Source organism: Corvus hawaiiensis, chromosome 5, assembly GCF_020740725.1.
Source record: "Corvus hawaiiensis isolate bCorHaw1 chromosome 5, bCorHaw1.pri.cur, whole genome shotgun sequence".
In the NCBI taxonomy this organism is placed as follows: domain Eukaryota; kingdom Metazoa; phylum Chordata; class Aves; order Passeriformes; family Corvidae; genus Corvus; species Corvus hawaiiensis.
In genome coordinates, this window is record NC_063217.1 from 65680917 (window position 1) to 65696881 (window position 15965).

The 15965-nt window shown below is 41.7% G+C and overlaps 1 protein-coding gene across 2 annotated transcripts; it reads left to right on the plus strand.

Annotated features, from left to right (window-relative positions):
• The first annotated feature begins 297 nt into the window (after positions 1–297).
• Positions 298–11203, plus strand: PCDH18 (protocadherin 18). 2 transcript variants are annotated; one of them, XM_048304835.1, is made up of 4 exons: positions 298–3225; positions 4164–4252; positions 4381–4544; positions 8720–11203. In XM_048304835.1, the coding sequence occupies exons 1-4, from the start codon at positions 742–744 to the stop codon at positions 9388–9390; spliced, it is 3408 nt and encodes a 1135-aa protein (XP_048160792.1). In that variant the 5' UTR covers positions 298–741; the 3' UTR covers positions 9391–11203. The 2 variants fall into 2 exon arrangements, with proteins under 2 accessions (XP_048160792.1, XP_048160793.1); XM_048304836.1 differs by having other exon boundaries at positions 4167–4252.
• The last annotated feature ends 4762 nt before the right edge of the window (positions 11204–15965 follow it).

Sequence of the window (15965 nt, forward strand, 5' to 3'; positions counted from 1 at the left end):
TATGTAAATAAGGAGCGCGATCGCATTTCTCGTGGCAGGAAGGGGAGGAATTAAAATCACAAAACCCCTCTTGAAAGTGCCATGAAAATTCGGAGGGTAGGGAGGAGAGACGTTGACTTAAAGTTGCCCATTAGTCATTTGTGCCCCCCAACTCCCATCCTTGGCGGAGAGCGGGTGCTGGCCGAGAGGACGCCCCGCTTGCCCCCAGTCCCGCCCCGGCGCTCCTGGTCCCCCCGCCCCGGCGCGCCGTGCTGCGGGCCCCCTCCCATCCCCTCCCCTCCCCGGCTGATTGGCTGCACTGGGCTCAGCACAGGCCGGGCAAAAGCTTTGTCTGGGGACTTGGTGTGAAATTGCGGGGGATTTTAGGCTGGAGCCAGCGAGGGAGAGCGTTCAGTCCGGCGGCGAGTGCGGAGAGGGAGGGGACGACGGGCTGCAGCTCCATCCCGCCAGCTCCCGGCGGTCCCTGGATGCTAACGGCGGGAGAGTAGCACGCTGCCCCGGAACACCTCAACCTGGAAGAGGAGCGCTGAGTCAAATGAGAAAGCGTGGATTGCTTACAGATTGTATCTGGATGTCCCGGCACGGTGTGTATAAAAATAGCAAAAAGTTCTCTGATCTGTAAGTTATTAATACTTGGCTTGCTAGAAAGGCGTTTTCAAGTTGGAAAGGTTCTGATGTGCTCTGGGTTTAAGGTACCGAAGGAAGGCAAAATAATTGCTTTTTAATTGCAAAAACTTACAAATGTATCGAATCGGCAGTAAAATGCACTTTCTATTCATTTTTGCACTGATCATAATATCTTGCAATAATGCTGTGCTGGGCAAGAATTTGAAATACAGGATTTATGAGGAGCAGAAGGTTGGATCAGTAATTGCAAGACTATCGGAGGATGTTGCTGATGTTTTATTAAAAATGCCTAACCCTTCCTCAGTTCGGTTTCGAGCCATGCAGAGGGGAAATTCTCCCTTGCTTGTAGTCCGTGAGGATAATGGAGAAATCAGCATAGGAGCTAAAATTGATCGGGAACAACTGTGCCAGAAAAACTTAAACTGCTCCATAGAGTTTGATGTGATCACTCTGCCCACTGAACATCTGCAGCTTTTCCATGTTGAAGTTGAAGTGCTGGATATTAATGACAACTCTCCGCAGTTTTCCAGAGCTCTTATCCCTATTGAGATATCAGAGAGTGCAGCTGTAGGAACTCGGATTCCTTTGGATGGTGCTTTTGATCCAGATGTGGGAGACAACTCCCTTCACACTTACTCCCTTTCTGCAAATGATTTTTTTAACATTGATGTGAGAACCAGGACTGATGGTGCTAAGTATGCAGACCTGATCGTGGTTAGAGAGCTGGACCGTGAGTTGAAGTCGAGTTATGAACTCCAACTCACTGCCTCTGACAAAGGAGTGCCTCAGAGATCTGGGTCATCCCTGCTGAAAATCAGCATTTCTGATTCCAATGACAACAGCCCTGTGTTTGAGCAGCAGTCGTATATTATCCAGCTCTTGGAAAACTCTCCCATTGGGACTTTGCTCATAGACCTCAATGCTACTGATCCAGATGAGGGCGCCAATGGGAAGGTCATGTACTCCTTTAGCAGTCATGTGTCTGCCAAAATTACAGAAACTTTTAGGATAGACCCAGAAAAAGGTCACCTGACCCTGCTGAAGCAAGTGGACTATGAAGTAACCAAATCTTACGAAATTGATGCTCAAGCTCAGGATATGGGGCCAAATTCTATTCCAGCTCACTGCAAAATTATAATTAAAGTTGTGGATGTGAATGACAACAAGCCAGAAATTAACTTAAATCTAATGTCCACAGAGAGAGAAGAGGTAGCTTACATTTCTGAAGGGTCACCCCTGGACACCTTTGTTGCCCTGGTCAGAGTGCAAGACAAAGACTCTGGTGTGAATGGAGAGATCATTTGTAAGCTCCACGGGCATGGCCACTTTAAACTTCAAAAGACTTACGAAAATAACTATTTAATCTTGACTAATGCCACTCTAGATAGGGAAAAGAGATCTGAATACAGTTTGACTGTAATAGCAGAGGACAAGGGAACGCCAAGTCTCTCCACAGTGAAACACTTTACTGTCCAAATCAGTGATGAAAATGACAACCCACCCCGCTTCCAAACAAACAGATACGAAGTTGTTATCTTGGAAAATAACTCTCCAGGAGCATACATCACATCAGTCACAGCCACAGACCCAGATCTAGGCGACAATGGGCAGGTGACATACACTATTTTGGAGAACTCTGTTTTGGGAAGTTCTGTAACCACCTATGTGACCATTGATCCCTCCAACGGGGCGATCTATGCCCTGCGGACCTTTGATCATGAAGAAGTAAATCAAATTGCCTTCGTGGTCCAAGCTAGGGATGGAGGGAGCCAGCAGCTTGTTAGCAACACCACGGTTGTACTCACCATCATTGATGAAAATGATAATGCTCCTGTCATCGTGGGGCCAGCGCTGCACAACAGCACAGCAGAAATCTCAATCCCTAAAGATGCTGAAATTGGCTTTCTTGTCACCAGGATAAGGGCTACAGACAGAGACTCTGGTATGAACTCTGAACTCAGCTGCTCCATAGCAACTGACAAGGAAAACAGCATCTTTGTGATGGATCCCCAAACTTGTGACATCTCTATCAATGTGAGTGTTGGATCAGTTCCAGCAAAACAATGGGAGGTTTTAGTAATAGTCCAGGATAAAGGTAGCCCTCAGCTTAGTACTAAAGCTCTTCTGAAATGTACCATTTTAGAGCATGTTTATTCATTTTCAAGCACCGAAGCAACTTTGGTAAGCCAACCCTCCCTGGACATCTCCATGATAACGATTATATCCTTAGGATCAATATGTGCTGTGTTGTTGGTTATTATGGTTATCTTTGCTACGAGGTGCAATCGAGAGAAAAAGGACACCAGGTCTTACAACTGTCGTGTGGCTGAATCAACCTACCAGCACCATCCGAAACGTCCCTCCAGGCAGATCCACAAAGGGGACATAACACTGGTGCCAACGGTTAATGGCACTCTACCCATCAGATCTCACCACAGAGCTTCGCCGTCATCGTCCCCGGCCCTGGAGAGGGGTCAAATGAGCAGCCGGCAGAGCCACCACAGCCACCAATCACTGAACAGCCTGGTGACCATCTCCTCGAATCACGTGCCCGAAAATTTTTCCCTCGAGCTCACCCATGCTACACCGGCTGTTGAGGTAAGGTCCAGACCTTGTTTTTGCACATCCATTTATGCAGGCACTCATTTGGGAGCATACACATCCCCCTGCATGCAATCTGTGAGAGCAAGAGACAGTCAGGTCTATGCTTCATGGGAATGTGTTGTGGATTTCTCTTCAATGTCATAGCTTTTCAGTTTTAGTCCAATATCAACAGAGTCCATTACCCTGGGGAACAGGGTTAAATCTATTGTTAATTGCATTATTCCTTGGTTCTTCTCTGTAAAGTCAAAACAATGGAGTGGAACATAGTGCTCTGCACTGGTTAACTGTTCACTCTTTCTTCCTTGCCTGCCCTCTCCCTCTGTACAGCTCCATCTGAGAAAGAGTGCCTGAGTATTTATATTCAGGAACAATCCAGGAAACTCTTTTATTAATGGGGGTGAAGAACTAAAAGGTTCTGACACAGTTTGAGTACAGCTGTTGTAAAATATGATCACTGTGTCTCAAACTTTGAGACTCCCTGTCTCAGTTTTTACTGGAAATGCTGGGTCATGGCTTAAATAAATAAAATCTGTGTCCTGGTAACTCTTTACATGTAAAGCAAGGCCATTTTGTTTTGAATAAGGATCCTGGAATGATAAAGGCTTGATTCTAATATATTAAACCAAAACAAAACTCTACCTCTGTTTAAGTGCTTGTTTTACTTGTTAAGGAATTAATTATTATGAGTTAAGAAGCTAATGAACAGCAGTGAACTTCCTTATTGTACAGAGTCTTCAGATGTTTCCCGTGTCAGACACTACACTACCAAATAGTCTGTTGTACTGCATTATATATGTGCAGGAATTTGATTTAATTAAATCTTAAAGGAGAAAAAATAAACCACAAACAAACCTGAGAATCAAATTAGTGGTTTTAAAGCTAGGAGCTTGAGCTTTTATTTCAAGGAATCAGTCTTTTCACCTTTTCTTTAGCAGGTTTCTCAGCTTCTCTCCATGCTTCACCAGGGCCAGTATCAACCAAGGCCAAGTTTTCGAGGCAACAAGTATTCCAGAAGCTATAGGTAAGAATCCAGACTGTTCTGCTACATATGAATGTACACAGATCAGAAAATACAGACATGTATTTTTAAACAAAAAGTGGACTATAACATACTTGACATAATATAGTTCTCCACAATTCTCTTTACAGATATGCCCTGCAAGATATGGATAAATTCAGCTTGAAAGACAGTGGCCGGGGTGATAGTGAAGCTGGAGACAGTGATTATGATTTGGGGAGAGAGTCTCCAATTGACAGACTTCTTGGGGAAGGATTCAGTGACCTTTTCCTTACAGATGGGAGAATTCCTGCAGGTAAGAGCACAATGGAAGCTGAGCAGTTTATTTACAGTACTGCCTGGCTGTCACTTTGATAAAACTACTACTGAGAAAGCAAAAATTCTTTAGCTTTCAAGTCCTGTGTTTCCTTCCTTTTTCACTCTGCTTCATGATAAATACTGAGTTGAAGCCTTGACATGTCTACTAAAATGAAACTTCAGATAAAATTGCAAATCTACCCAGAGCAATGCCTACTTTTTTTGTTACTCACATCTTGAGCTGGCTCCAGATTCCTCCTAAAAGTATGATCTGCTCCAAGTTCTTAGACTTTTAGTGACTGGGTGGATGTTTTTGCAAAGCCAGGCAGTTGTGGTTTGTTAAAAATACAGTGAACTATAATTTGGGAGATAAGTTTTCCACAGTGGATTTGATCCATATGATACAAACTTTTACCATTTAGAAATTGAGGGTGAAAGTGGACTGGAAATATGGATGGAAAAGAAAGAAAAGTGTTCTTCCCACTGAAAAATGAACTTGAGCGGCAAGGGAAGGATCTAAATATGTCCCAGATTTTAAATCTTGCAACCCTAATTTCTGGAAGAAAGAGCTTAAGAGGTACAGTTCAGGGGCAGAGGGCCGAAAAGAAAATAAATTAGAAAAGGGTGAGTGGCAGTAGGATAAACACACATATACATATTCATGTGTATGAAGTATTGCTTTTAAATTTATGCCCAAATAAAAGTTAAATAAAAGGTCATGGGAATTCATGCTTAGTATAGATAGAAGAATTCTGTGATTACTTTAATAATTATACAGGTTGTATATTTTGTTGTAATAATTACCTGGTTGTACCCTGGATCTTGTTCTTACTTGAGATCATACTTAGTTTTCTCTGTATAACCAGAGGGCCAGATAATTTCATTAGGATTCACTGAACCAAGTTTATAAATTTAACAAGTTTAGTAAAGTAATTTTATATGTGGAGGCCCTTTGCTTTGGGGGGTGGTGCAGCACATGGCCCTCCTAAAGTGACCTCCATGTATTAACCAGGGCTATTACACTAGGCAAGACAGAATGCCAAAAGTTCAAATTGTTTTTCTTATACATTTTAATTTTAAAATTTTCTGTGCATATTTTGCTCCAGTTTAGGTCTTGTATCACATACCCAGCTATTCACCTACCTCCTCAAATGTGCTCAAAACTGGAGGCCTTGAAGGGTTACTCTGTTTTCAGAATCTTTAACCTAAATCTGGAGTCCTAATATATTTTTATCCTCATCCTCCCTAACTCCTACTACTTATTCCTCTGCCAGCTAGGATGAGACATGTCTCATTCTCTCCTATGCTTTAGCAAGGAGGCAGGGAGGGATCTCCTGGAGCTCTCTGTTGCCTGGGGAACTTCAAGTGCAATGGTGTTTGCACTGGCATCCAGCCCTGCTGCTGCGAGGGAAGAGCGATCCCTTTACAGTGGGCAGCTAGGGGCTGCCAGCAGACAGGAATGGTTGTCCTCTTAGCTGGCTGAAATGCCCATGACCCATTTTCAGTTCTTACAATTCCTTCTCTAAACAGTAAGCCAAAGGATAGGATTTCCAAAAATGCCAGGCTAATTACATTCAAAGTAAGGGAAACTCCTCTCAGTGTGGAACCTGGTTGAGCTATCAAGATTGGTATTTAATCTTACCCGGATGTCCATTTACTGCTATGCATGGCCTTAATCCTTCAGATAAATCTGTTGAACCTGTTCAAATGAGACCTGAATTGATCTACAACCTCAGTATAAGAAAAGGAAAAGATAACTCCCTGAAGGTTTCCTGTTCTCCATTTCGAAAGGTTTCTGCATTGTCAGTCTGGACACAGGCAAAAATGCTGTGGGAAGGCCCTTTCAGTTTGTCTGTTTAAGGTGGAACAAGAAAGGAATGGAGCCAGTCTCTCAAAAATCCACAAATTACATGATCAGAAAGTTCAATAACTGTCCTTGAAAGACTTGTTTATTTTTCTTTTTAAATCTTAACCAACAAGCATTATATTCGGGGGGGGGGGGGGGGGGGTGGGGCGGGGGAGGAGGCGGGGGGGAGGGAACGGGGAGGAGGGGAAGGAAAAAAGGAGAAAGAAAAAGCTGTTGTGCATCTGGACATTTTTAATTTTATATCTGATTTAAGGACAGATTGTGTCACCATTCAGTTACTTCAGAGTATCTTTTGATTTTGTGTTCAGGAACATCAGAATTTATTATTTTAAACCAAAACCATTCCTGAGAACAGAAGTTAGAAAACTGATGCTGAGACAAACTTTGCTGCTAATAAAATGCTAGACCACTGAAAGTATCAAATTAATTTAAAGGAGTCTTAAAGGAGTTTTCTTATTTAGAAGTGTAGTCCTCACCTTCTGGGATGACTTGAGAACTGGTCACGGATCACTTAGATGTCTTTTGACACTTCTAACTCTTGGGCATTTTCTGTAAAACATCATACATGGGAACAAACACTTGCAGGCATTTCAGTCACTTGTATCAAAACTTGAGCCACTGATATATTCTAGTTTGCTTTGTCTGTTTGAAACTTCCTGGATCAGCACTTATTTTGCAATAGATTGTGCAATATCCAGGCTGCTGTCTGAGCTTGTAATCTTGAAGAAATTCATACTGTTGCATGCATGACACAGAGAAAGTTTATGCTCACAGGAATGGAAAGGCCATTAGGAAAGCAAACAATATGATAGGCTGTGTAAAGTGCAAAAATAAATAGTGCTGACAGTATGAAAGCACTATTATAAATCACTGGTACATCCTAAATTGAAATACTCTGTTCAATTCTGCTTACACCACTACAAAAAGATTTTTTGATAAACAGAGTGGATCCAGAGCCAGATGGGAAGTGTATTGAGGGAGCAAGGAAAACTTCCAGGTCATGACTGCAAACATTTCTTATGTTGTCAGTATATACTGAGAAAGAACATGGAACTCTATTCTGTGTGGGGTAATCTAACCATTAAGTGATTAGGGCAGGAGTTTCTAATGGTCAAAATATGCATAATGTAAAGAGTCTGTAATTTCTGAAAGTTGTCTTTTGAAGTTGGTAACTCAAACCCGTAAGGGCCCCAGCAGCACCCAGATCTTCTCCAGCAGATCTGGCAGGCACACAGACACCCAGCCTGAGGCGAGGCTTTGTGTCCTACAATCAGTTCCCTTTGGAGTGGAAAATTTAGTGTCTCTCCTGGCACATCCCTCTCTGCCGGTCTGTCAAATTGGGCTTCTCATGTCTCTGCTCCCAGGAACCATTCTCAGACCTCTTAGAATGTTTGCAGAAAACTCTTGCAGTGCCCCTTGGTGGGCCAGTGTGGATAAGCGTACCTCTCAGGGCTCCAGTCATTTGCCCCATCTTATTGCTTCTACCTGAGAGATATCAATAAACCAAGAAGCTGAGAGAGCAGGTCTGTTGTCTTCTGCTCTTCAGAAGCCCTCATGAATGACCTCAATTCCCATCCAGTGGGTTCGAGCCCTCCTTGTGCCAAAGCCTGAGCCAGCATGGGCCAGTAATCTGAGCTACAGAGCTGCAAGTACACCTGAGAGTATAAATCCAGTATAAGCACCAGAGTCACACAGACTGGGAATTAGACCCAAGGTATTCTGATAGTGGATTAAGATTTAACTGATTTATTTAAAAAGGTAATATGGCAGTAGATCATCTGGAGTTCTACATACATGTCAGAACAAAGGAGTTTAATGGAAAAGGAGATCCCTCTGCATGTTATTATTCTTTGTTCTTTATTTCCCCTGTCCATTTATTCCCACTTTATTGCTCTGAATTGCCTCACTAGTTGCATGTGGAAAACTTGTCTAAAACTCGAGTGCTTGGAGGTAGACATTTCTTCCTTTTATTTTATATTTTTTAATGAGTTAGAACTGTACAAAGGGCTTGTATGGCTTCAAGCCACAAGTGCTTGTTTTTCCATCTGGGATTTACATGTTTATCTTCAGCCTTAGGTAAGAGATTGTATTACTGTCTTACATTAACTGCATTGGTTGTTCTTGTTCTTGGCAATGAAGGTACCAGACCATTTGTATTTGCCACCTTCCTGCACACAGAAGGTGAAACCGAACACCAGATTTGAACATCCCTGGGGAAGTTCAGTCCTGGTGTCAGGAGACCATGTGAGTGCAGGTGCTGTGTGCAGCAGGAGGGGATGCTCACTCTCCTCATGTCTCTCTTGCAGCGATGCGGCTGTGCACAGAGGAGTGCAGGGTCCTGGGCCACTCTGACCAGTGCTGGATGCCACCGCTGCCCTCTCCCTCCTCTGACTACAGAAGCAACATGTTCATCCCTGGGGAGGAGTTCCAGTCACCCCAGCAGCACCTGCATCAGCAGCATCATCAGGGCCTCGAGGAGGATGCCCAGGCAGCTGAGGCTGGTGAGAAGAAAAAGAGTTTTTCAACATTTGGGAAGGACTGCCAGAGCGAGGAGGAATCAGGGGACACCTGCACCTCCTCCCTCCTCTCCGAAATGAGCAGCGTCTTCCAGCGCCTGCTGCCTACCTCGTTGGACGCCTACACGGAGTGCAATGAGATGGATCGCTCCAACTCGTTGGAGCGCAGAAAGGGACATTTGCCAGCCAAGACTGTAAATTATCCACCAGGGGTGGCAGCCTGGGCAGCCAGCACACATTTCCAAAACCCTGCCAACAATGGGCCCACTCTGGGGACTCACTCGGGAGTGCAGCCTTCATCCAAATGGCTGCCAGCCATGGAGGAGATCCCGGAGAACTACGAAGAAGATGATTTTGACAACGTGCTCAACCACCTCAGCGATGGCAAACATGAACTCATGGATGCCAGTGAGCTGGTGGCAGAAATTAACAAGCTGCTGCAAGATGTCCGGCAGAACTAATTGTTTCAAAAGCCTATTTTTCCATATTTATGGAAAACTGGAAGGGAAAAAAAAAAAGAATAAAAAATAGACTGAGAAGATCTGGCATTGCCAACTAGTTGCATTTATCATAAATGTGTCTGTGTATGTTGAATATTAAAATACTGTATTTTCATATGTACACAATGCAAGTGTGATTATCTGTATTTTAAAAATACATTTGTACCTTATATTTATGTGTAATTTAACAAATAAATTTTATTTTTTTACACCCAAAGCAAGCATGTTTTCCTAAATGTATATAGATGGTACCACCCTTGTCAAACCTAGAGCATTCTTGCCACACAGGCATGTTAAAAAAAAAAAAAAAAAAGGAGGGCTATTGTTTTCCCTTATTATTTCTTTCAAATGTTTCAAATACAAATTCAAAACACTGAAAAAGTTATGCAAATGTTAGTTTCAGTAAATGATCCAACACCTTGTTGCAATGTTTTATTCTTATAATAAAGAATTGTAACTCCTATGAAACCTAAAATGTCCCTTTTTATTTTGATGCTTTTGGTCTATAGAATCATTTTCTCATTAATGGATTATTGCAGGCTGAGGTGTTCCTGTCTTTGGCACGTAACTGTTTCCCCAGTGAGGAAATCATGGAGTTCTGTGCTGGGTCTTCCACTATAATTTCTGCAAAAAAAAGTTAATTTTGTTGTGCTGTTGTTACACTGCAAAGCCAGTTGAAGTCAGTGGTGTATACAATAAAATCAGCTTTTCTGACCTCAAGCTGAATTCTGAATTTATGTAAATACAAAAATTGCAGTGAACTGCTTTATCCTTGTAAATGACACCAAAATAAAAGGAATGTTACATCTTCAAGAAAAACAGCTATATTTTGCCTCTGCAAAGCAGCTATATTTTTATATTAGCTATATTCTCTGTTTTAAGTGTGCCTGTCTTCTGTTTGCAAAGTAGTACAGAAATGCTTGAACTTCCTAGAAAAGAGCGAACCTACAGGTGCATTCACTCTGACTGCATCCCATCCTTCCGTAGTAGGGCTTCTCCCTGTCTTGAAGCTCAGTGAAAAATCATTTAGATTGTGCTGCCATTGCCACAGTGGGGCAATGTAACTAATATTGCTCAGATAAATGTCAATGTGGTCCTTTTAGTTCCTTTTTTCAAAACTGTTTTTCGTTAGCCTGGCATACACAAGGAGATCTTTGTAGTAGTAAACAAATGGATTTTACAGTTGAGAAACATGGGTGCGTTTTGAACCCCCAGTTCTCATTTCAGGAGTATTAAGAGATGGCCATAAAAACTTGTATTTTGGGCATTTTATGCAGATGTATATTTTATAGGATATGTATTTTTTGCCAGAACTGTGAAAAACTGTTGGAATAATCCAAGTCAACCTGGGTTTAAAACCAATGCATTTGTTCTGGAGAATTGCACTTGTAAAGTATATTATAAAATAATTTTTTTATGTTAGATACAAAAATTCCTGATTAATGTTACCCCAAAAAAGCAAGAATTTTGTTGCATGCATAAGCTTCATTTGTTTTCTTTGTATGCCTGGCAACTTTAATCTCCTTATTGGTTTCACAGTGCTGTAGATGGGACATTTGAAGATGTGTAGGCATTTGCTGACACCTCAACAATGGAGAGATTCTCAACTTGTTTACACATCAGGAGCTCATGCTATGCTTTACTGGTTAGAAATACCAGGACCTCACATTGGGAGGTTTGTTATAGCACCTTTGAGTGCAAACAGGACTTCGGTCTCATCGAGCTGCTGTCACTGGGAGGAAGTTGTAATACCTTATTAAATATTTGACGCCTCTTCCCTGTTTTTGCCCTTCATTCCTACTAATAGGCATTATTGGCCCCACAAGCCTCCCCTGAGTCCTATTCTCCCACTCCCCCTCACTCCAAGGGCTCAGACTGGAGCAGGCAGCTCTTCTATGAGTATTTGTCCTCTTTTGGCTCTCAGGGTCGACCTGGGACTGACTTTATAGTTGTGCCTCCAAGCCATATCCAGCTGCTGCTGGTGGGAGTCCTTGGATCCTCATCCTGGTTTGTCGCCTTGGCATGCTGAGGGCTGACAATGGATCCCTTTGCCAGCACCTCGCTCAACCTGCTGCATCCAAGTTCTGTAGGGTTACACTTTGTCAGTGCAGGTACTGCTCATGTTGGGATTGCTCTCAGCTCCTGGTCTTCTTGATGCTTTAAAACAGCAAGATCAGGCTGACTCTGAAGCCAGGATGCTGTAACAGTCCTAAAGTTCACAAGGGCATAACTTCCTCCTTAACTAGGTTGTTTCTGTCTCATCTCAACACTCCCCTTGCTGTTTCTCTCTTCTTCAGTGTCCAGTTTTAGCCCTGTTCTCCAAGTTCCCTCACCCTTACCTCATTTTAACTCCTCTTGTCTCTCTCACTCCACTTCCCTTAAAATCTGACCCACATACTAATCCTGCACAGCCTGCAGATATGTTTACAGAGTTTATTGTATCCTGATAACCTTGCCCATTACTGAATTTCCCAGTTTCTACGTCTTTAGCTGGACCTAGCTAGCACATCCCTCAAATCCTCTCTTGCCCTAATTTTTTGATGTGTAATTGTAATTACAATGTAATTGTAAGCTCCACTGGATTCCTGAATTCCTCTACACCCCGTGCCTTTTCTTGGGTTCCTGTACAGCATGGAAAGGACTGACTTGTATGTCTAGACCTCCCCACTGCTGACTTTTCACAGAAGTGGGAGGGTCAGGAAAGCAATTATGAAGACAAAACTCATGCCTCCCTGGTTATTTGATTCCAGCCTGGGCACACAGAATGTGTGAGGTGTACTGGTTATTATGTTAAAAATGTACAAGGTGGTACTTTGAAAATAGTTATTAAAATTATTTTTCTGTTGACAGGGATAAAACATTGCTGTCTGTTACAAAATCAGCAGCAGAGTATGAAACTCCCCTCCAAGTGGTGTAGATTCCTCCACAAATATGTGCAGATAGCGGTTTCTTCTCATTTCTGGAGGAGGAAATATTAGACATTCAGGCTCAGACTGCTTTGCTCCGTCTACAAGCTTGCAGGGCAGCCGGATAAGCTTCATTTTCACAGTCATATCATCCACTAGGGATTACCAACCTGTTTTAAATTTAAAACCCTTAAATCAGTTTATGCCTGCTGGCCTATGTCACATGGATAGTCTCAATGATTTAAAGAGCCATTGTTTTCAGAGGGGACTTTCTAGAAAAAGTAAATTGCAGTGAATTTCTCTGGTAGCACTAGGCATCTAAATATCGTAAAACACGTAAGGTTGTCCAAGAGGGGATTTCTGTACCAACGCATAGTAATAGTGTTTGATATGTGCATTGCTGCAAGAATCTTATCATATAAAGAGACCAGTAATTAGACCAGTCCTCAGGAGCAAGAATGTTTATTTAGATTATATCTGAAATGCATCGGAGTTTGAGTTGTATTTATTATTGATAGGAAGCTTATTAAAAGATCTGTAGATAGCAGTAAATGAGAGAAAAATCTATCTTAATCCTGCTTGGTTTAGAGTCCCTTTTTTTCTCAGGCTTCCTTTATAAATGAGAGAAATTATATAATATTTATATAAGTGTATGTGTGCATATGTAAAAACCCTAGCACCAAATCTCTTCTGTGTAAAGAACAGGGAAAAATGTTAGTATGCAGATTAAACAAAATATATAATAATATTTGCTGCATTTTGACAACTAAAAGAGAGTTAGGGGTTGCTCATGTGGTTTAAGCACCAAACATGAGCATGATTGTCCTTTCCAGAACACAAGATCCTAGTACTTCTATAAATGCTTACTAATTTTATCCTTCCTGGTATAATGACAGAAAAGGTTGTGAAAATTGGCAAATGGTAATTACCAAAATACTGATTATCCTTGTAAGTATTGAAGGCCAGGTTGGGTTGGGCTTTGAGCTGAGTGGTCTAGTGGAAGGTGTCCTTGACCATGGCAAGGTATTGGGACAAGATGATCTTTAAGGTCCCTTCAAACCCAAATTCCATGTGCTAGTGGTTCTGGGATTCCTTCTATATATGGAAATGCTGAGACTTTTGAGGAAATACAAAGTTTATTAATGGATGCTCAGCAACTACTTTTCTTCAGGCTCCATGTAAGTTTCTTATATTAATTTCTGAAACTGTTACATTAAAAAATGCACTGAAATAACGATCAGAGTTGTTTGACCACTTATTTAAGTTGTGTTTAAGCATTTCTGTCACACTTTGCTATTAAGTGCCCATTAGGATAACCACATTAAGGGGATGTGGCTGTCAATAATGTCTTGCGGCATTCTTTACCCTGGTTGTGTTCATAGTTGCTATGTCTAAGAACAGCAATAGAAATCAAACAAAAGCCACTGCAAAATATTTAACTCTTACAGTTTCCTTACCTTTTTTAACGCAATATTGAAATTCATAGAAAATGCCAAGAAGTTTAATTTCTTTCTGTGCAACCTGCAGAGGATTTCAGTTTCCCAAGATTAGAAGACTTGGAAGCCTCCATTTTTAGCATTAGGTTAACGTAGCATCTGATCTAGGACACTATGGTATACGTGTATTTTCTTTCAATAATGCAGGCTGTTACACTTTCAGGTACAGTTTCTCTCCTTTCTGTATACCAGGGTCAAACTCTGCCTGCGCACCAAACTTGGCCTGCAATATTTTCTGCAATGCAGTTTATATAAATAATAATGATAATATAAAAAGAAGTGATAATATCATAACTTCAATCAATAAAAAAGATTCATAATTAACAACCCTGCTGTATTTTACATCCTCAGAGCTGTAGAATCATAAATGACTGAGCACTTGTAAAAAATAATATTCTGGGATCAAGTAACCTTCTACTGAAAAAAGCCTCTCTAAAGAGTCACACAGAAACTGTTTAAACCATACTGTAAAAATTATTTACAGCAGAGTTGGTAAATAATACTTTGTTTGATTAAAACTCAAGGGAAACCCTGGAAAAACTGGGTAATAATTGAAGCTGAAATCTGACCAGTGCAGACATCCTCCAACCATTTGCCCAAGGATCAGTGTGGGAAATACAGTGAGAAGTCACCATGCAAACAGTTTTATGGCTCACAGGAAGCATTTAAAGCTCCACCAGGCATGCAATTTCAGTGCATGACTGCAATCTATTGCCCATCTCTGTGCGGTTTGCCTCCAAACACACATGCAAGACTGGACTCCAGAGGAAATACAGGAAGACAGAAAGGAGGGATGCATGCCATGCCATGCATTGGAAAGCAATTGTCTACCCTTCCAGCCAGTCACTCCTCAACTATGTGTTTTAAACATTAAACAAAGGCAGCAGCTTCAATGGGAAAATTTGAAATTGTATGGTAGGGTAGTGGCTAGAAGAGATTGAAATTTTAACAAGAAGTTGAAGCTTCTTGTGAAGACAATGGGATTTGAAGCTGGACTGTCTCATAGCTCAGATAATGATAAAAGTATACACTGTATTTTCATATACTTGCATTTTGTGAGAATTGTTATATGCTCTTGTCCTGAAGATAGCAGAGATAACGGTGGGGTTTTATTTAAGAAAAATAAAATTCTAGCTTAAAATATTTTTTTAAAAGTTTTGCATTTAATCCAAGTTCAGTATGCAGCCCTCTCAGAGATGGCTGTGGAGGGTGATCTTTCCCCATAGACTGGAGGTTTAATCCATACTGCCATAATCTGCTTTTCTTAGTGGTTTGTTTAAGTCTGACATTCACTGTCAAACACAAAGTTCTTCCCATGTATTGCAAAGAAAGCATGTTAGTATTATAGATCTTGAAGTTTGGAAAGGTACATATGTTCTTTTGTGCATTTAGCCTTCAATTGCTGTGAAAATTAGTGTGAGAGGAAGCCTAGCTCTACTTTGTTTCATTCAAATATTTCCTTCACTTTTGTTTTGTTCATTCTCTCTGTGGTTTGGATGCCAATAACCTTCATCTCACTAAAACACTGGATGATTTTGTGGTGAAAAATAAATAGCAATGGTGGGCAAAGGGACTGGGAAGCCAGTGCTGTCTCCTGTGGTCTAGGAGAGCTCTCAGCATGTCGAGCATGTGTACAATGTCGATGTACAGTTTTTACAGCAAATATGGACAGTGATAACCTTGAATATTTCTTTTGTACTAAACTCTTGTCCTGGTTTAAGAGACAGGTGTCTGTTCATGAAGGTTGGGAACCTTCCTGGAATGGAATATATGACCCCCTTCTCTTCAAATTATTATAACTTTGAAGTTAGAGGGCTTTCAGATGAATATATGGAAAAAGAAATAACAGTTCTTTACTAGAGTATATATAGCAAGACAAACAAACAAAAACAAGAACAGCAGCGGCAAGCAGAACCAGAAGCCAGTGCCAGCCTCTCTCGGCCGCGGGCCCTTTCCCCTTGGGTGCAGTTCCGCTCACAGCCGGCAGGGGCGCTGGTGGCTCCCGGCCGGGCAGGGCGGCTGCGATGATTCCCCCGCGCCTGCAGGGGGCGCTGTGGCGCGGGCTCAGCCGCCTCTCCACTGACAATGGCAACTCAGGCGACATGGAAAGAGAGGAGGAGGCTCCCTTTCCAAA